The following is a 13397-nucleotide window of genomic DNA, read 5'->3' as shown; positions in this document are numbered from 1 at the left end:
AGGATAGGGTAAGATAGGAAAGAGTGGAGGCAGGTGCACACAGGTGGACTACATCTTGTGCAGAAGGTGCGATCTGAAAGAGGTTGGAGACTGCAAGTGGAGAATGTAGCTAAGCAGCTTCATTAGGTAGTCTGTAGGATGAATTTGGAAATCAAGAACAGAAAACAAGTGAAGGCAGAGGCAAGGATTAAATAATGGGAGTTGAAGAAGAGTGCAGAGTTCAGGAAGGAGTTGAGGCAAGCTCTGGGTCGTAGGAAAGAATTAGCAGATGACCGGGAAATTAAAACTTAGGTGGTGAGGGAAACTGCCAAGAGTGGAGATGCTATGATTTTTGTTGGGAGTAACCAGGATGGACAGGATTAGAACTATTAGGAACAGCTTAGGTTGAGGTTAGAGGCAATGCTAGGGAGGCAAACTTGAAATGGGCTGGACATGTGCAGAGGAAAGAGAGTGGATATACGGGGTAAATGGTTTTGAATATGGAGTTGCCAGGCACGAGGAAAAGAGGAAGACCACAGAGGAGTGTCATGGATGTAGTGAAGGAGGACATGGAGAAAGTTTGTGTGACTGAAGAGGATGCTAGAGATTGGGTGAAATGGAGGCAGACAATCTGCTGTGACGATGGAGGAGGAAGAGGAATAATAGCTGTTTCTGAGTCTAGGACTACACTGCAAATAGGAACTGGTCAAATACTGTGTTTGTATGCTTTACATACATATATAATGAGAGAATAGTATAATATAATTTAAATATAAATACAAAAATTATTTGGTGATGGCAAAATATAAGTTATACCAACGACTATGAAGCTGACTCCTGAAAGTTTTTATGGTAAATAATTTCACAGTTGTTTTTTTCTTCTTCAGCTCCTCAGTCAGACTGTGTGTATGAACAAAGCTCCTACAGTCACTTGGAGCATTTCAGTGACCCCAATAACGACTGTCGATCATGTGCCTGCACCAACGGGACAGTTCGCTGTAAGCGAAAACGCTGCCCGTTCGCTCACTGTTCTCACCCCATCCAACAAGACTGCTGTCGGAGCTGCGAAGGTACAAGTTGTCATGTCCTTAATTAAAGATCAGAACACTACTGATATTTGATGCAGTTGTTCATTGCGTCTTTATTATCAATTATCTTTCTCTCTCTCTTTTTCTCAGGCTGCTTATATGAAGATCAACAGCGAGTTAATGGGGAGATGTGGGATAACCCATCAGAGCCATGTGTTGAGTGTGCTTGTCGTGACGGCTCTGTCCAGTGTCAGAGGAAACGCTGTCCTCCCTCCAACTGTAAACACCCAGTCCAGAGAGATTGCTGCATGTCCTGTGATGGTGAGAACCTGAGCCAATGCACCAATCACTGGCCTCAGTTAAAGTCATTTAAAAATGATCTTTTTTTGCGTGTATCAAACTGCAAATTTCTTCTTGCAGGCTGCATGTATAATGGTAGAGAATATCTTGACGGCACTGAGTTTCATGATGGCAGCGACCCCTGTGTTGTCTGTCGTTGTTACGGAGGCGATGTCACGTGCTCCAGGATACCCTGTGATGAAAAGTGCAGTCACCCTTACAAATCACCAAGACAATGCTGTGGAGAATGTGACCGTATGAACGCTTAATAAACTAACTGTGCCCACACTGATATATTTCTCCAATTTTTACAATTTGACCAACTAAACACATCTTTATTTGGCAGGCTGCTCCTATAATGGCGCAGTCCTCATCAATGGACAGTCCATTCCTGACCCAGGAAACCCTTGCTATGAATGTATTTGCCAGGTAGTATCAGCACACCCACACAGACATTCCTCTTAGCTTTAGACACCATGTCATGCTTATTTCTCTTACAGAGAGGCTCGGTGCAATGTAGGAGGAAGCAGTGTCCTGAAGCCCTTTGTCCTAATCCAGTCGCTGATGCTTGTGGTTGCCCAGTCTGTGAAGGTATCAGCGATCAACACATCACAGCTCATGTTAAGTAGAATAAGTAGGTAACTGACGCTTTATTGTGTATGCAGGTTGTCGTTTTGAAGGTCTGACTTATGCTGATGGACAGATTCTCCCTGAACAACAAAAAGCGTGCGAGGACTGCAGATGTTCAGTGAGCGAGAGCAACGCATTATTTAAACCGCTTATTAAGTTCACCATCATGGCATCATGTTTTATTTTTGTTTGGGTTTTGGTTGTTTTTTTTAGAGAGGTGAGGTAGTGTGTGAGCAAAGAAAATGCCCTGCTGTGTCATGCCCACATCCAACTCTCAACAGCTGCGCATGTGAAGTGTGTGATGGATGTAACTTCTATGGACGCGACTGTTTGAGTGGGGAGCAATTTGCACACCCTACAGATAGCTGTCAGCGCTGCTCCTGTCAGGTACTGCCATGCATCATTTTCAGCTCTACCAACTGTGACATTCAGTATACACAGAAAAATCAGAAATCAGAAACTTTAGAGATTACAGGTTTATATTAAGAACCAGACCAGCAAATATCTGTCATTTCAGATCATGTATGCTCTGAAGGTTTATAGCTTGCTTTTTCACAGAAGATGGCAGATGTTATTTGATATGCACCAGTTGCAAATGATTCCCTAGTACCAACTGAGCATTGTTCAAATGCCACAACCAACCCGAGTATTGTTTCTGACCATGTCTATCACATGTCTAACCACAGTGCACCATACTGCTGCATTGAGCAGGATAACGCACAAAGCTCAGATCATCTTAAACTGATTTGTTGAGCATGACAATAAGTTCACTGTAGTCACCAGAGTCACCAGAGCCCAATCCAACAGAGCACCTTTAAATACTGAAATATTATTCCTGTAAAGAAACATTTGAGGACTTAAAAGAAGCAAGCTACAAATGTTTTGTAGCCACGTGTAAACCATTTAAACAGTATATGTTACTTGAGGAAGATACATTTAGCTAACAATTTGTTTAATAGCACAACCCTAACCCCATCAGCACATTACAATTTGGTGAATTTTTCTTTTATTTTGAAAAACTGCCTGGAAATCTTTTCACCCCCTGTTGTTTGAATAATTTGTTAGTTTGTTTAAAAATATTATTACAGTTTCCCTCATGAGGCTTTGATGGATATTTTATTATAAAAAAAACACCCAGCACGCCCCTGCGGGCGGTTTATCCTTCAAGCTCGGGTGCTCTACCAGAGGCCTGGGAGCTTGAGGGTCCTGCGCAGTATCTTAGCTGTTCCCAGGACTGCGCTCTTCTGGACAGAGATCTCCGATGTTAGTCCCGGGATCTGCTGGAGCCACTCGCCTAGCTTGGGAGTCACCGCACCTAGTGCTCCGATTACCACGGGGACCACCGTTACCTTCACCCTCCACATCCTCTCGAGCTCTTCTCTGAGCCCTTGGTATTTCTCCAGCTTCTCGTGTTCCTTCTTCCTGATATTGCTGTCATTCGGAACCGCTACATCGATCACTACGGCCGTCTTCTTCTGTTTGTCTACCACCACTATGTCCGGTTGGTTAGCCACCACCATTTTGTCCGTCTGTATCTGGAAGTCCCACAGGATCTTAGCTCGGTCATTCTCCACCACCCTTGGGGGCATTTCCCATTTTGACCTCGGGACTTCCAGGTTACACTCGGCACAGATGTTCCTGTACACTATGCCGGCCACTTGGTTATGGCATTCCATGTCTGCCTTGCCTGCTAGCATCTTGCACCCTGCTGTTATGTGCTGGATTGTCTCTGGGGCATCTTTACACAGCCTGCACCTGGGGTCTTGCCTGGTGTGATAGACCCCAGCCTCTATGGATCTTGTACTCAGAGCTTGTTCTTGTGCTGCCATGATTAGTGCCTCTGTGCTATCTTTCAGTCCAGCTTTGTCCAGACACTGGTAGGATTTCTGGATATCAGCCACCTCCTCTATCTGCCGGTGGTACATACCGTGCAGAGGCCTGTCCTTCCATGATGGTTCCTCATCTCCCTCCTCTTTCTTGAGTTTCTGCTGCTTGAGGTATTCACTGAGCACACTGTCAGTTGGGGCCATCTTCGTGATGTATTCTTGGATGTTCGTTGTCTCATCCTGGACTGTGGTGCTGACACTCACCAGTCCCCGGCCCCCTTCCTTCCGCTTAGCGTACAGCCTCAGGGTGCTGGACTTGGGGTGAAACCCTCCATGCATGGTAAGGAGCTTTCTTGTCTTTATGTCAGTGGCTTCTATCTCCTCCTTTGGCCAGCCTATTACCCCAGCAGGGTACCTGATCACGGGCAGGGCGTACGTGTTGATGGCCCGGATCTTGTTCTTACCGTTCAACTGACTCCTCAGGACTTGCCTGACCCTCTGCAGGTACTTGGTGGTTGCAGCTTTCCTAGCGGCCTCTTCATGGTTCCCATTCGCCTGCGGGATCCCCAGGTACTTGTAACTGTCCTCTACGTCTGCAATGTTGCCTTCTGGTAGTTCAATCCCCTGAGTTCTGACTACCTTCCCTCTCTTTGTTACCATCCGACTACACTTCTCCAGCCCGAACGACATTCCAATGTCATTGCTGTATAGCCTGGTAGTGTGGATCAGTGAATCGATGTCTCGTTCACTCTTGGCATACAGCTTGATATCATCCATGTACAGGAGGTGGCTGACAACTGCTCCGTTCCGTAGTCGGTATCCGTAGCCAGTCTTGTTAATGATCTCACTGAGGGGGTTCAGGCCTATGCAGAACAGCAGTGGGGACAGAGCATCTCCTTGGTAGATCCCGCACTTGATGGTGACTTGTGCTATGGGCTTGGAGTTGGCCTCTAGTGTTGTACACCACATCCCCATTGAGTTCCTGATGAAGGCTCTTAGGGTCCCATTGATCTTGTACAATTCTAGGCATTCCAGTATCCAGCTGTGGGGCATTGAGTCATAGGCCTTCTTGTAATCAATCCAGGCAGTGCACAGGTTGGTCAGTCTGGTCTTGCAGTCTCGGCTGACTGTTCTGTCTACCAGTAGCTGGTGTTTTGCGCCTCTGGTATTCTTGCCAATTCCTTTCTGTGTCCCGCTCATGTATTGACATGTGCCTGTTCATCTTAGCCGATATGATGCCTGACAGGAGCTTCCATGTAGTACTGAGGCAGGTTATTGGTCGGTAGTTGGAGGGGACTGGTCCCTTCTTGGGGTCCTTGGGGATCAGGACCGTCCGACCTTCGGTTAGCCATTCCGGGTGTCCCTCGTTAACTAGCAGCTGGTTCATTTTCATCAAGAAGGGTTTTATACATATACATATATATATATATATATATATATATATATATATATATATATATATATATATATATATATATATATATATACATATATATATATATACATGTATATACATATATATATACATGTATATACATATATATATTATTATTATTATTATTATTATTATATCTAAAAAGACTTTGGTTTAACTGCTTTCAAAAGGTTATGTGTTTTTATTGTAAAACCTCTGCTGACTTTACTAAGTCTTGTCTCCAACATATGTATCTATCCACAATTCAAAAAGACTAAATCTAACACTGAAACTAATAAAAACATAACTAAAACTAAATATTTTCAAACAATAAAAACTAAACCGAAACAAAAAAACTGAATTAAAAGTAAAAACAAAAAGTCAAAATGAAATAAAATTAAAAACTCATTTAAAACTGTAATAACTCTGCATATTAGAAGTGACTTTTTACCAGGTATTAATTTGCACTTGCTTTTTTGTGTGTGTTTGTATGTGTGTTGTGTAGAATGGTGGTGTGGTATGTGAGCAGGAATCTTGTCCAAGCATTACCTGTAGCAATCCAGTGACGCGTCCTGGGGAATGCTGCCCCGTCTGTGACTGCTGTCTCTATGAGGATGCTGTTTATTCTAACGGCGAAAGCTTCAGGCCCCCATCAAACCAATGCCAGAGCTGCACCTGTGTCGCGGGCACAGTTGAATGTGTGTCCGACGGCTGCCAAGCACCCTGCGCTCAACACGTTTCCATATCAGAGCCGTGCTCAGGTACATCCTGAAATTATAAACACACAGCCAACAATTCATTATAAAGAAAGCTAGGATCCCGTATGTATTCACTTTTTAAATATAACAAGGGCTTCACAGAAAATTAACCTGCATTAGTATGTAATCTTTACTGTTTTCACACTGTTAAACAGAAATGTCACAGAAGTACAAAGAGTATAAATCCCATTTTGAATCCAAGCACCTGATCACAAAAATTACACATCTCAACAACTTGGAACATGTTATTTTCACCTTTTATGGACTAATTTGGAAATCTGCTTCCTTTGGACAAAGACTATTAAGACACTCACTAACTTGAGACGCTGAATCTCTGACCTATATCATTTTGTTCCTGGTTACAACTCCTGTAACAAGAAGTCAGTTGTCTACCCAGACCCCTTGACCGTATCACCACTTTATTTTGTCATAATAAGTCTTTGTTTAGTCCTTGATCTTGTCACCCAGTTGTTGTCTTCCAGACCCTCCACCTTATATGTTTTGTCACTGTTTAACACTTGCATGTAAACCATACCCAGCCCACACTCTTGTTCACCAGTGTAAATGTTGTGTTTTGTCAGTGGGTCAGGGTTGGATTACCTTCCCAGACCCACTCTCTGAATTGGTACCAGAATACTCAATAAACATACCACCACAGCAAACTTTCAACAGATTGGTCCCGTGATCCATTTGGTAATACGTTTAGTTGGAGACTGTTACTAAGTGGTCAGTGATCCTTTTGAAAACACAGTTATTGTTCCTGTGTGCTGTCTAAGGTCTGTGGAACTGCATGGCCTTAGGATTTGACTAAATTGTTTAAGGTTTTGACATTTTAGTTACCAGAGGACTGAAGAACAGAAAAAAATTTTTTAAATGCATCTGAGAGTTTTAAAAATATGAAAAGAAAAAAGAAACTAAGAAAAATGAAATGATATATGGGTTCATAGTGGGAGTAGGAGTACATCAGGTTGTGCTTTGAGCCAATTCTCGTTTGCAATGCTGATGGACAGCCTGACAGATGAAGACAGACTGGAGTCTCTGTGGACTTTATATTTCTAGACAATATTGTGATCTATAGTGAGAGTGGTTTAGAGTCAGTGGCACTATTAAATAAACGAAAAAAAAGACAAGAGGTTCAAGGTGGCAGAGTTAAGATGCTTAGATTCTAATTAGGAGTGACCAGAATTGACAGGATATGAAATGAATATATTAGAGGCTCAGCTGAGGTTGAGCATTTTGAAAAGGTTAGAGAGGCAAGGCTGAGATGATTTGGATATGTGCAGAGGAGGGATGGTGTGTATGTTTGGCAAAGGATGTTTAGGATGGAGCTGCCAGGCTGCCAGGAAAAGAGGAAGGCCACAGAGAAGATTCATGTAGTGAACGAGGACATGCCGAGAGTTGGCGTGCCAGAAAAAGATGCTGGGGATAGGGTGAAATAGAGGCTGATAAACCGCTGTGGTGACCCATAATGACAGCAGGTGAAAGAAGAAGAAGAAGTTAGAGATAATTGGGAAAACATCATAACAATTTGTGTTTTTCTTTGTTGTGACGTCATTGCACGTTTTCTTTTGTTTGTCAGAACGTGTCTATTTCTTTTGTGAAATGTCTTTTGATGTTTTCTTTCCTCCCTTCAAAGTTCTACAAGAAAAACCAAAGAATATATTAATGTGATTCTGCTGGGATGAAAGGAGCCTTTAGGAGAAGTTAGTGGGGCCAAAGCCCCAGCGTTAAGAACGCTGAGAATGAGTGTGAGGTTGAAAGCGAAAAAAATTCATTAAAAAAATGTGGGGCCAAAACATCAATCAGTGAGATTAACAGGAGGTCTCTTCAGCACATGGGCTCTACTTACTCATCACTATTGGTACCACAATATAAGGCAATGCAGACAGTGAAAAATGTGGTGCAAGACTCAAAGCCTACATGTGGCTGAAGAACAAGCTGAAAATATAGATACCTAACAGAGGAATTTCTAGGTGTACTGTATGACCTTCTACTGGTCAATGAAGAAAGAGGTCATGACCATCATCCAGCACATATCACCACCTTGCACCATTCCCTGGCAGCTGCAGTGTGTGTGTGTTTTCGTCCCAACGATGGCTTTGCCTGCAGTATAATTTCACAAACCCGGACGATTTCAATTACAGCCAACATCAGGTGAAGGCTCAGCTGATACCCTTCTGTGCATTCTATTGGCCATATCTTATATGGGATGTGCTACTTAAGCTGCTTCAGCCTGCAACAGCCACTGTTACCCCACAAGCTCCTTTACACACCCACATTTTCCATTTTGTGCTTTTAATGCTATTTCTGACTTAATTCAATGCTTATTGTCACAGAAAACCTGCTCTGTTCTGTCAGGACTCCTGATCGTACTCTCCCTGCCTTTACCCTTTTCATGTGGAATGATGGGGAGGCTCAAAAACCTTGTGTCCAATTTGAAATTACTGTAGTTGAGAGAGAAGTAATATAAGTAATTCTGACAGAACTGATAATATATCCTACACTACAACTTTAAACAGTTTTTTCTTCCACACTCAATCTTCTACCTTTTTGTCAGTTTTTAACATTTATGTTTAAAGCATAGCCCACTCACAGTCGCTTGTTCATCAGTCTTAATGCCATATTTTGTCGGCTTACCTTCCCAGGCCTGCACTCTGGGTTGGTAATCCCACCCTGTACTGTAATATACACAACATTAGAACAAGCTCTGGGAGGAAATGACTCTGACTGACTTCTCCAACATTTTCTTTCTCTGCTACTCTTGGTCATGTGACTCAGTATGTATGCTGAATGGACAGGAGTTCAGTGATGGGCAGACGTGGACCCTGAGTTCAAACCACTGCTCCACCTGCATCTGTAAGGTCTGACTTTATAAATCTTGTTTGCAGATACAGATTTTATTCTTCTCTATATTTCCCACCTTTCTTGTATTGAAGTGCTGATCTGTGATATTTTCACAGGCAGGTGAGGTGCATTGTGCAGTTCCTGAGTGTCCTAAGCTTACTTGTGTGCATCAGGTGACTGATCCAGGAGCCTGCTGTCCTCATTGTAGAGGTAAATAAACTAATGGAAGCTCTGATCACAGGAGGAATAGTTTGTCAGTGACTCACTTTTCCTTCTCAGGTTGTGTTTATGCGGGAGAGGAGCATACAGAGGGCAGCAGGTGGTTTGCAGACTCAACTCCATGTATGACATGCATGTGCGTGGATGGGGTGACCACCTGCTCTGAAGTACACTGTCTGTCTCCATGTGTTAACTTTATCAGTGTGCCTGGGGAGTGCTGCCCAATGTGTGCTGGTAAGCATATTCGCCTTACATTTTCTTAGGTTCTGTTTCTCTGAAGTCTCTCCCAGTAGTGAAAGCCATACATTTAATATAAAATATATGTGTTCATATTCTTTTATTGTCACAATCTCATTATGTTTTGAGCAGACTGTGTATTTGAGGGCAAAGTATATGGACCAGGGGACAGCTTCCATCCAGCCAATGACCCCTGTCAGATCTGCACATGTGAGGTATGAAACAAATAAAAATCATCTCTGTATTGGATCATGAAATTTTGGTTTAGGTTATTTTTTTATTATAACTTATTGGCTATACTAAATCTGTGTTTAAAACAGGGAATTCACAGTCTTACAGTTTCATTACTCAGATTGATAGTGAGATTCTAGATATGTCATTACTGTACTGACACAAATGATAAGATATTATCTCATGTGTGTTATAAAAATGGTATGAAAATATCATGTGACAACCTTAGAATAAACGTTTTTACAGTTCTCAGATCTGATCCTTGTGTTGTGGAATGCTTTTTCAATACTGTTTCCCAGTTTTCCTGTCTTTGTGTGTCTCTGTGCTTAGTTATCTTCTAGGTTTCCTGTTTCACTTTGTCAGTTAGCATCTCTTTGGTGTGTTGTCTTGGGTTTGCTTCCTGTTTGCTAATTACCTTGATTATGTTTAGCTGTTTCTCATTCCCTTCCTGTCCCCACTTAGCCAGTTATCTTTATGTATAAATCCTATCTTCTCTTCACTCTCTGTTGTGCCGTCTGTTATACTTCCAGTTGTGTTTCCCTGTTTTTTCTGCTAAGTGCCTTTAGTTTTTGTTACTTTGCTTTATGGAATTTGTTCAGCCTGCCTCCCACACCCTATTTGTGTCACACAATGTGTGATCAGTGCAGGGTTTAGTATTTAAAGTCAAAGTGATGAATGATGTTTTCAAAGTCAGTTAAGCTTCAGTTCTACTTACTCTAGCAAAATAGCTTGAAGCAGTAAAATCAGGAAGACAGAAATAACGTACAAATAATGCAAGGATTTCTCTTTGGAAGATATTTGATTTCAGTGAGATTTCATCATTAAATAAATATAGATAGATGGATAAATGGAGTGATAGAAGCTGTAATAGTAAAATCTGAAGCAGTTTCTTGACATTTTGTGTGTTTCTCAGGTGATGCCGGATGGAGAACAGCACCTGAAGTGTTACCGAAAGCAGTGTCCCAGTCTGGTTGACTGTCCTAAGAGCAACATCTTGTTCTCTGGACCGGACTCTTGCTGTCCTGTCTGTGCACGTTAGTAGCAAACAAATGAATAAATAAATTATATGTGTATTATCTCTGCAGTATTGCTGAGCTCTCTAACATCTGTGTCTATGTTTAGAGCCTCTCAGTAACTGTACCACTGCACTGATTGGTAATGAGGTGTTGGCAACAGATGACCCGTGTTTTACCTGCCAGTGTAAGGTAAAACAACAACACTTTGGTGTGATACCTCACAGATATGGAATCAAATATTTACAGTTAGGATATTTCAGCAACTACAGAGTTTCATTATGGGGTGATGCTGTCTTTGGGTGATCTCCCGTACAGGACCTGACATGGACTTGCTTACACAAAGTCTGCCCACTACTCACCTGTCCTCTAAATGAGCAGTTCACCCCTCCAGACTCATGCTGCCCAATGTGCAAAGGTATCATGTATAATGTGATAGAACAGCAGCAGTCTTAGCATTTAGATTCTTGGTATTAATACATCTCTGTATACGTTGGCTCTCCTGTGTTCCTCACAGATTGTGTAATTGAGGATCAGAACAGGCGTGTTGTGAACGGCACCAGCTGGAAAGACAGCAAAGATGACTGTGTCACATGCACCTGTTTTGTAAGTCAACAGAAATCTGGACACCCATCATAAAGAACTTAAAGTAATGACATAGCATTGAAATGTGGCATATATATATATACATACATACATGTTAAAAAATAATGTGGTACAGAAATACAGGTGGAAGGGTTTAGTTTTTGAGGAATGACTTAAAAGACACAAAAAGAAGGGTCCAGCGCTCTCCAGCTGCAAATACTGAGGGGTTGATTTTGATTGTTAAGCTAAGGAAAACACTTAAATTTCACCTAACTGAAGACATAATATTAATATGATTCTCCATTCACACATACATACATCTGATCCAACTTACCCCCTATCCAATTCAGGGTCTTGGGAGTGTTGGAGCCTATCCCAGTTGACATAGGGCGAGAGGCAGGGTATTCTGGAAAGATCTCCAATCACAGGGGTTAAAATCAACACTTAACCTAAACCCATTCATGTCTTTGGACTGTGGGAGAAAACTAGAGAATGCAGAGAACATGCTAACTTCACACAGAAAGGCCACCAGCACGTTGCCACTAATGTTATATTTAAAAAAAATAGCATTTCTAAAATAGACCTTTTTTTATTTACTGAGATTATTTTCTTCAGAAGTCTGTTTGTGGTTGCATCCTCAGTTGGGCTACATTGAGTGCAGCATTGAAGAGTGTTTACCTGCCATTTGTCTGGAAGGACAAAAGCAAGTGAAACTTCCTGGGAGATGCTGCTATGAATGTCAAGGTATCACAAAATAAAAACAGCTGCTGGCTTTTCACCTCTGGGTATTCTACACTGGAATGATGTGACAGATGGATGAGGTGTATTCTTTACAAAGATTAAACTTATGCATATGTGTTGTAGACTCGGAGGTGTCGTGTTTGTACCAGGGGACAGTGTTTCACTCCAATGAACACTGGGAGGTGGATGAATGCACCAGCTGTACATGTTTGTCTGGAGACGTACACTGTCGCAGTGAACGCTGCCCTCCCCTCACCTGTGCAAATGTGAGTGTTATTGAAAAACACACACACAAAAAATTTTTTAATGGCGTTTCGTGATTATCTGAAATGTTCCCATGATGCTCACCCATCAATTTGCAGGGAATCAGTAATTATCTGACGTTTCTCATCTGTGTTCACACGCTGGCTATTTTCACAGAGCACATTTTGTCACTGCAGACTTTTTCTTTTTTTTTTAAATCATTTTAGGTTCATCATATTCTCACACAGCCAGTGTTAACACAGTCTGTTTGTGTGTTTTACTGCCAGGATGAGATGCCTGCAGTTATCCCAGGTTTGTGTTGTCCTCATTGCCTTCCTCGTCCAGCTACTTGCAGTGCCTTTGGCGATCCTCATTACCGGACTTTCGATGGCCGCATGCTGCACTTCCAGGGAACGTGCACATATGTCCTGACACAGGATTGTGAGAGTGGGGATTTCAGGTGAAATTCATCCCAAACAACAGCTATAATAATTAATTGTATAAAAAGTAGTGCTGTCAATAGATTAAAAAAAATTAACAAATTAATCTCACAATTATCTGTAATTAATCACGATTAATCGCAATTACTTGATCCTGATAACTTGATTTTTTTCAACTTTATATTTAAGCTTCTAACTGACATTTATGCATGTATGTATATGTATATGTATATATATGTATATGTATATGTATATGTATATATATATATATATATATATATATATATATACATATATATATAGATATATATATATATACATATATATATATACATATATAGACAGAATCATTTCCAGTATTTTGAGTCATTGTGTGCTCCAGATGTGTTCATCGAGTTAAAATTTATAAACGCGTTAAGCATGATGGTGGATTATTTTGCGTTAATGCGTTAATTTTGACAGCACTAATAAAAAGAGATTCTTTTTCTGTTCAAACAAACCAGAACAGTACTGGTTCTGTGTTGGGGTTAATGATGTGGAGTACCTCCCTAAGAGGTGCAGTTACCATCATTGCCTCACAGAAAAAATAGTCTTGGACATCCTAGCTGGCTGGAACTGGAGGTGTTTCAGAAAATAGATGCATTGTTATTGTATTTAAAGCACAAAATTGTGCTAAAAGGTAACAAGTAACAAAACAAGAAAGCACATTTTTGTTTTTACAGTGTTCATGCTACAAATGATGATCGTGGACGTAAAGGAGTGTCCTGGACTAAAGAGGTTACTGTGTTTTTGGGTGATGTCACAGTGCAGCTACTGCAGGACTGGATTGTGAAGGTTTGTATGTAAATAGACCATAAAAGGTTTTACCCA

The 13397-nt window shown here is 41.4% G+C and overlaps 1 protein-coding gene across 5 annotated transcripts in view; it reads left to right on the top strand.

The window, feature by feature from the left end:
• The window catches only part of kcp (kielin cysteine rich BMP regulator), a 29316-nt gene that overhangs the window by 13768 nt on the left and 2151 nt on the right, over window positions 1-13397 (top strand). For all 5 annotated transcript variants that reach the window (XM_085165154.1, XM_085165153.1, XM_085165149.1 and 2 more), the window contains 20 exons: window positions 867-1049; window positions 1158-1328; window positions 1428-1601; window positions 1693-1775; window positions 1847-1937; window positions 2012-2094; window positions 2190-2363; window positions 5722-5977; window positions 8753-8835; window positions 8935-9028; window positions 9098-9271; window positions 9407-9489; window positions 10419-10539; window positions 10628-10710; window positions 10837-10936; window positions 11036-11124; window positions 11745-11847; window positions 11968-12110; window positions 12375-12547; window positions 13250-13361. In XM_085165154.1, coding sequence (XP_085021280.1) covers window positions 867-1049; window positions 1158-1328; window positions 1428-1601; window positions 1693-1775; window positions 1847-1937; window positions 2012-2094; window positions 2190-2363; window positions 5722-5977; window positions 8753-8835; window positions 8935-9028; window positions 9098-9271; window positions 9407-9489; window positions 10419-10539; window positions 10628-10710; window positions 10837-10936; window positions 11036-11124; window positions 11745-11847; window positions 11968-12110; window positions 12375-12547; window positions 13250-13361 — 2573 coding nt within the window. The remainder of the gene's footprint in view (window positions 1-866; window positions 1050-1157; window positions 1329-1427; window positions 1602-1692; window positions 1776-1846; window positions 1938-2011; window positions 2095-2189; window positions 2364-5721; window positions 5978-8752; window positions 8836-8934; window positions 9029-9097; window positions 9272-9406; window positions 9490-10418; window positions 10540-10627; window positions 10711-10836; window positions 10937-11035; window positions 11125-11744; window positions 11848-11967; window positions 12111-12374; window positions 12548-13249; window positions 13362-13397) is intronic.

This window comes from Neolamprologus multifasciatus, chromosome 7 (genome assembly GCF_963576455.1).
Source record: "Neolamprologus multifasciatus chromosome 7, fNeoMul1.2, whole genome shotgun sequence".
Taxonomy (NCBI): Eukaryota; Metazoa; Chordata; class Actinopteri; order Cichliformes; family Cichlidae; genus Neolamprologus; species Neolamprologus multifasciatus.
Note: the sequence above shows the minus strand (reverse complement) of the source record. Positions and strands in the feature narration are given on the sequence as shown.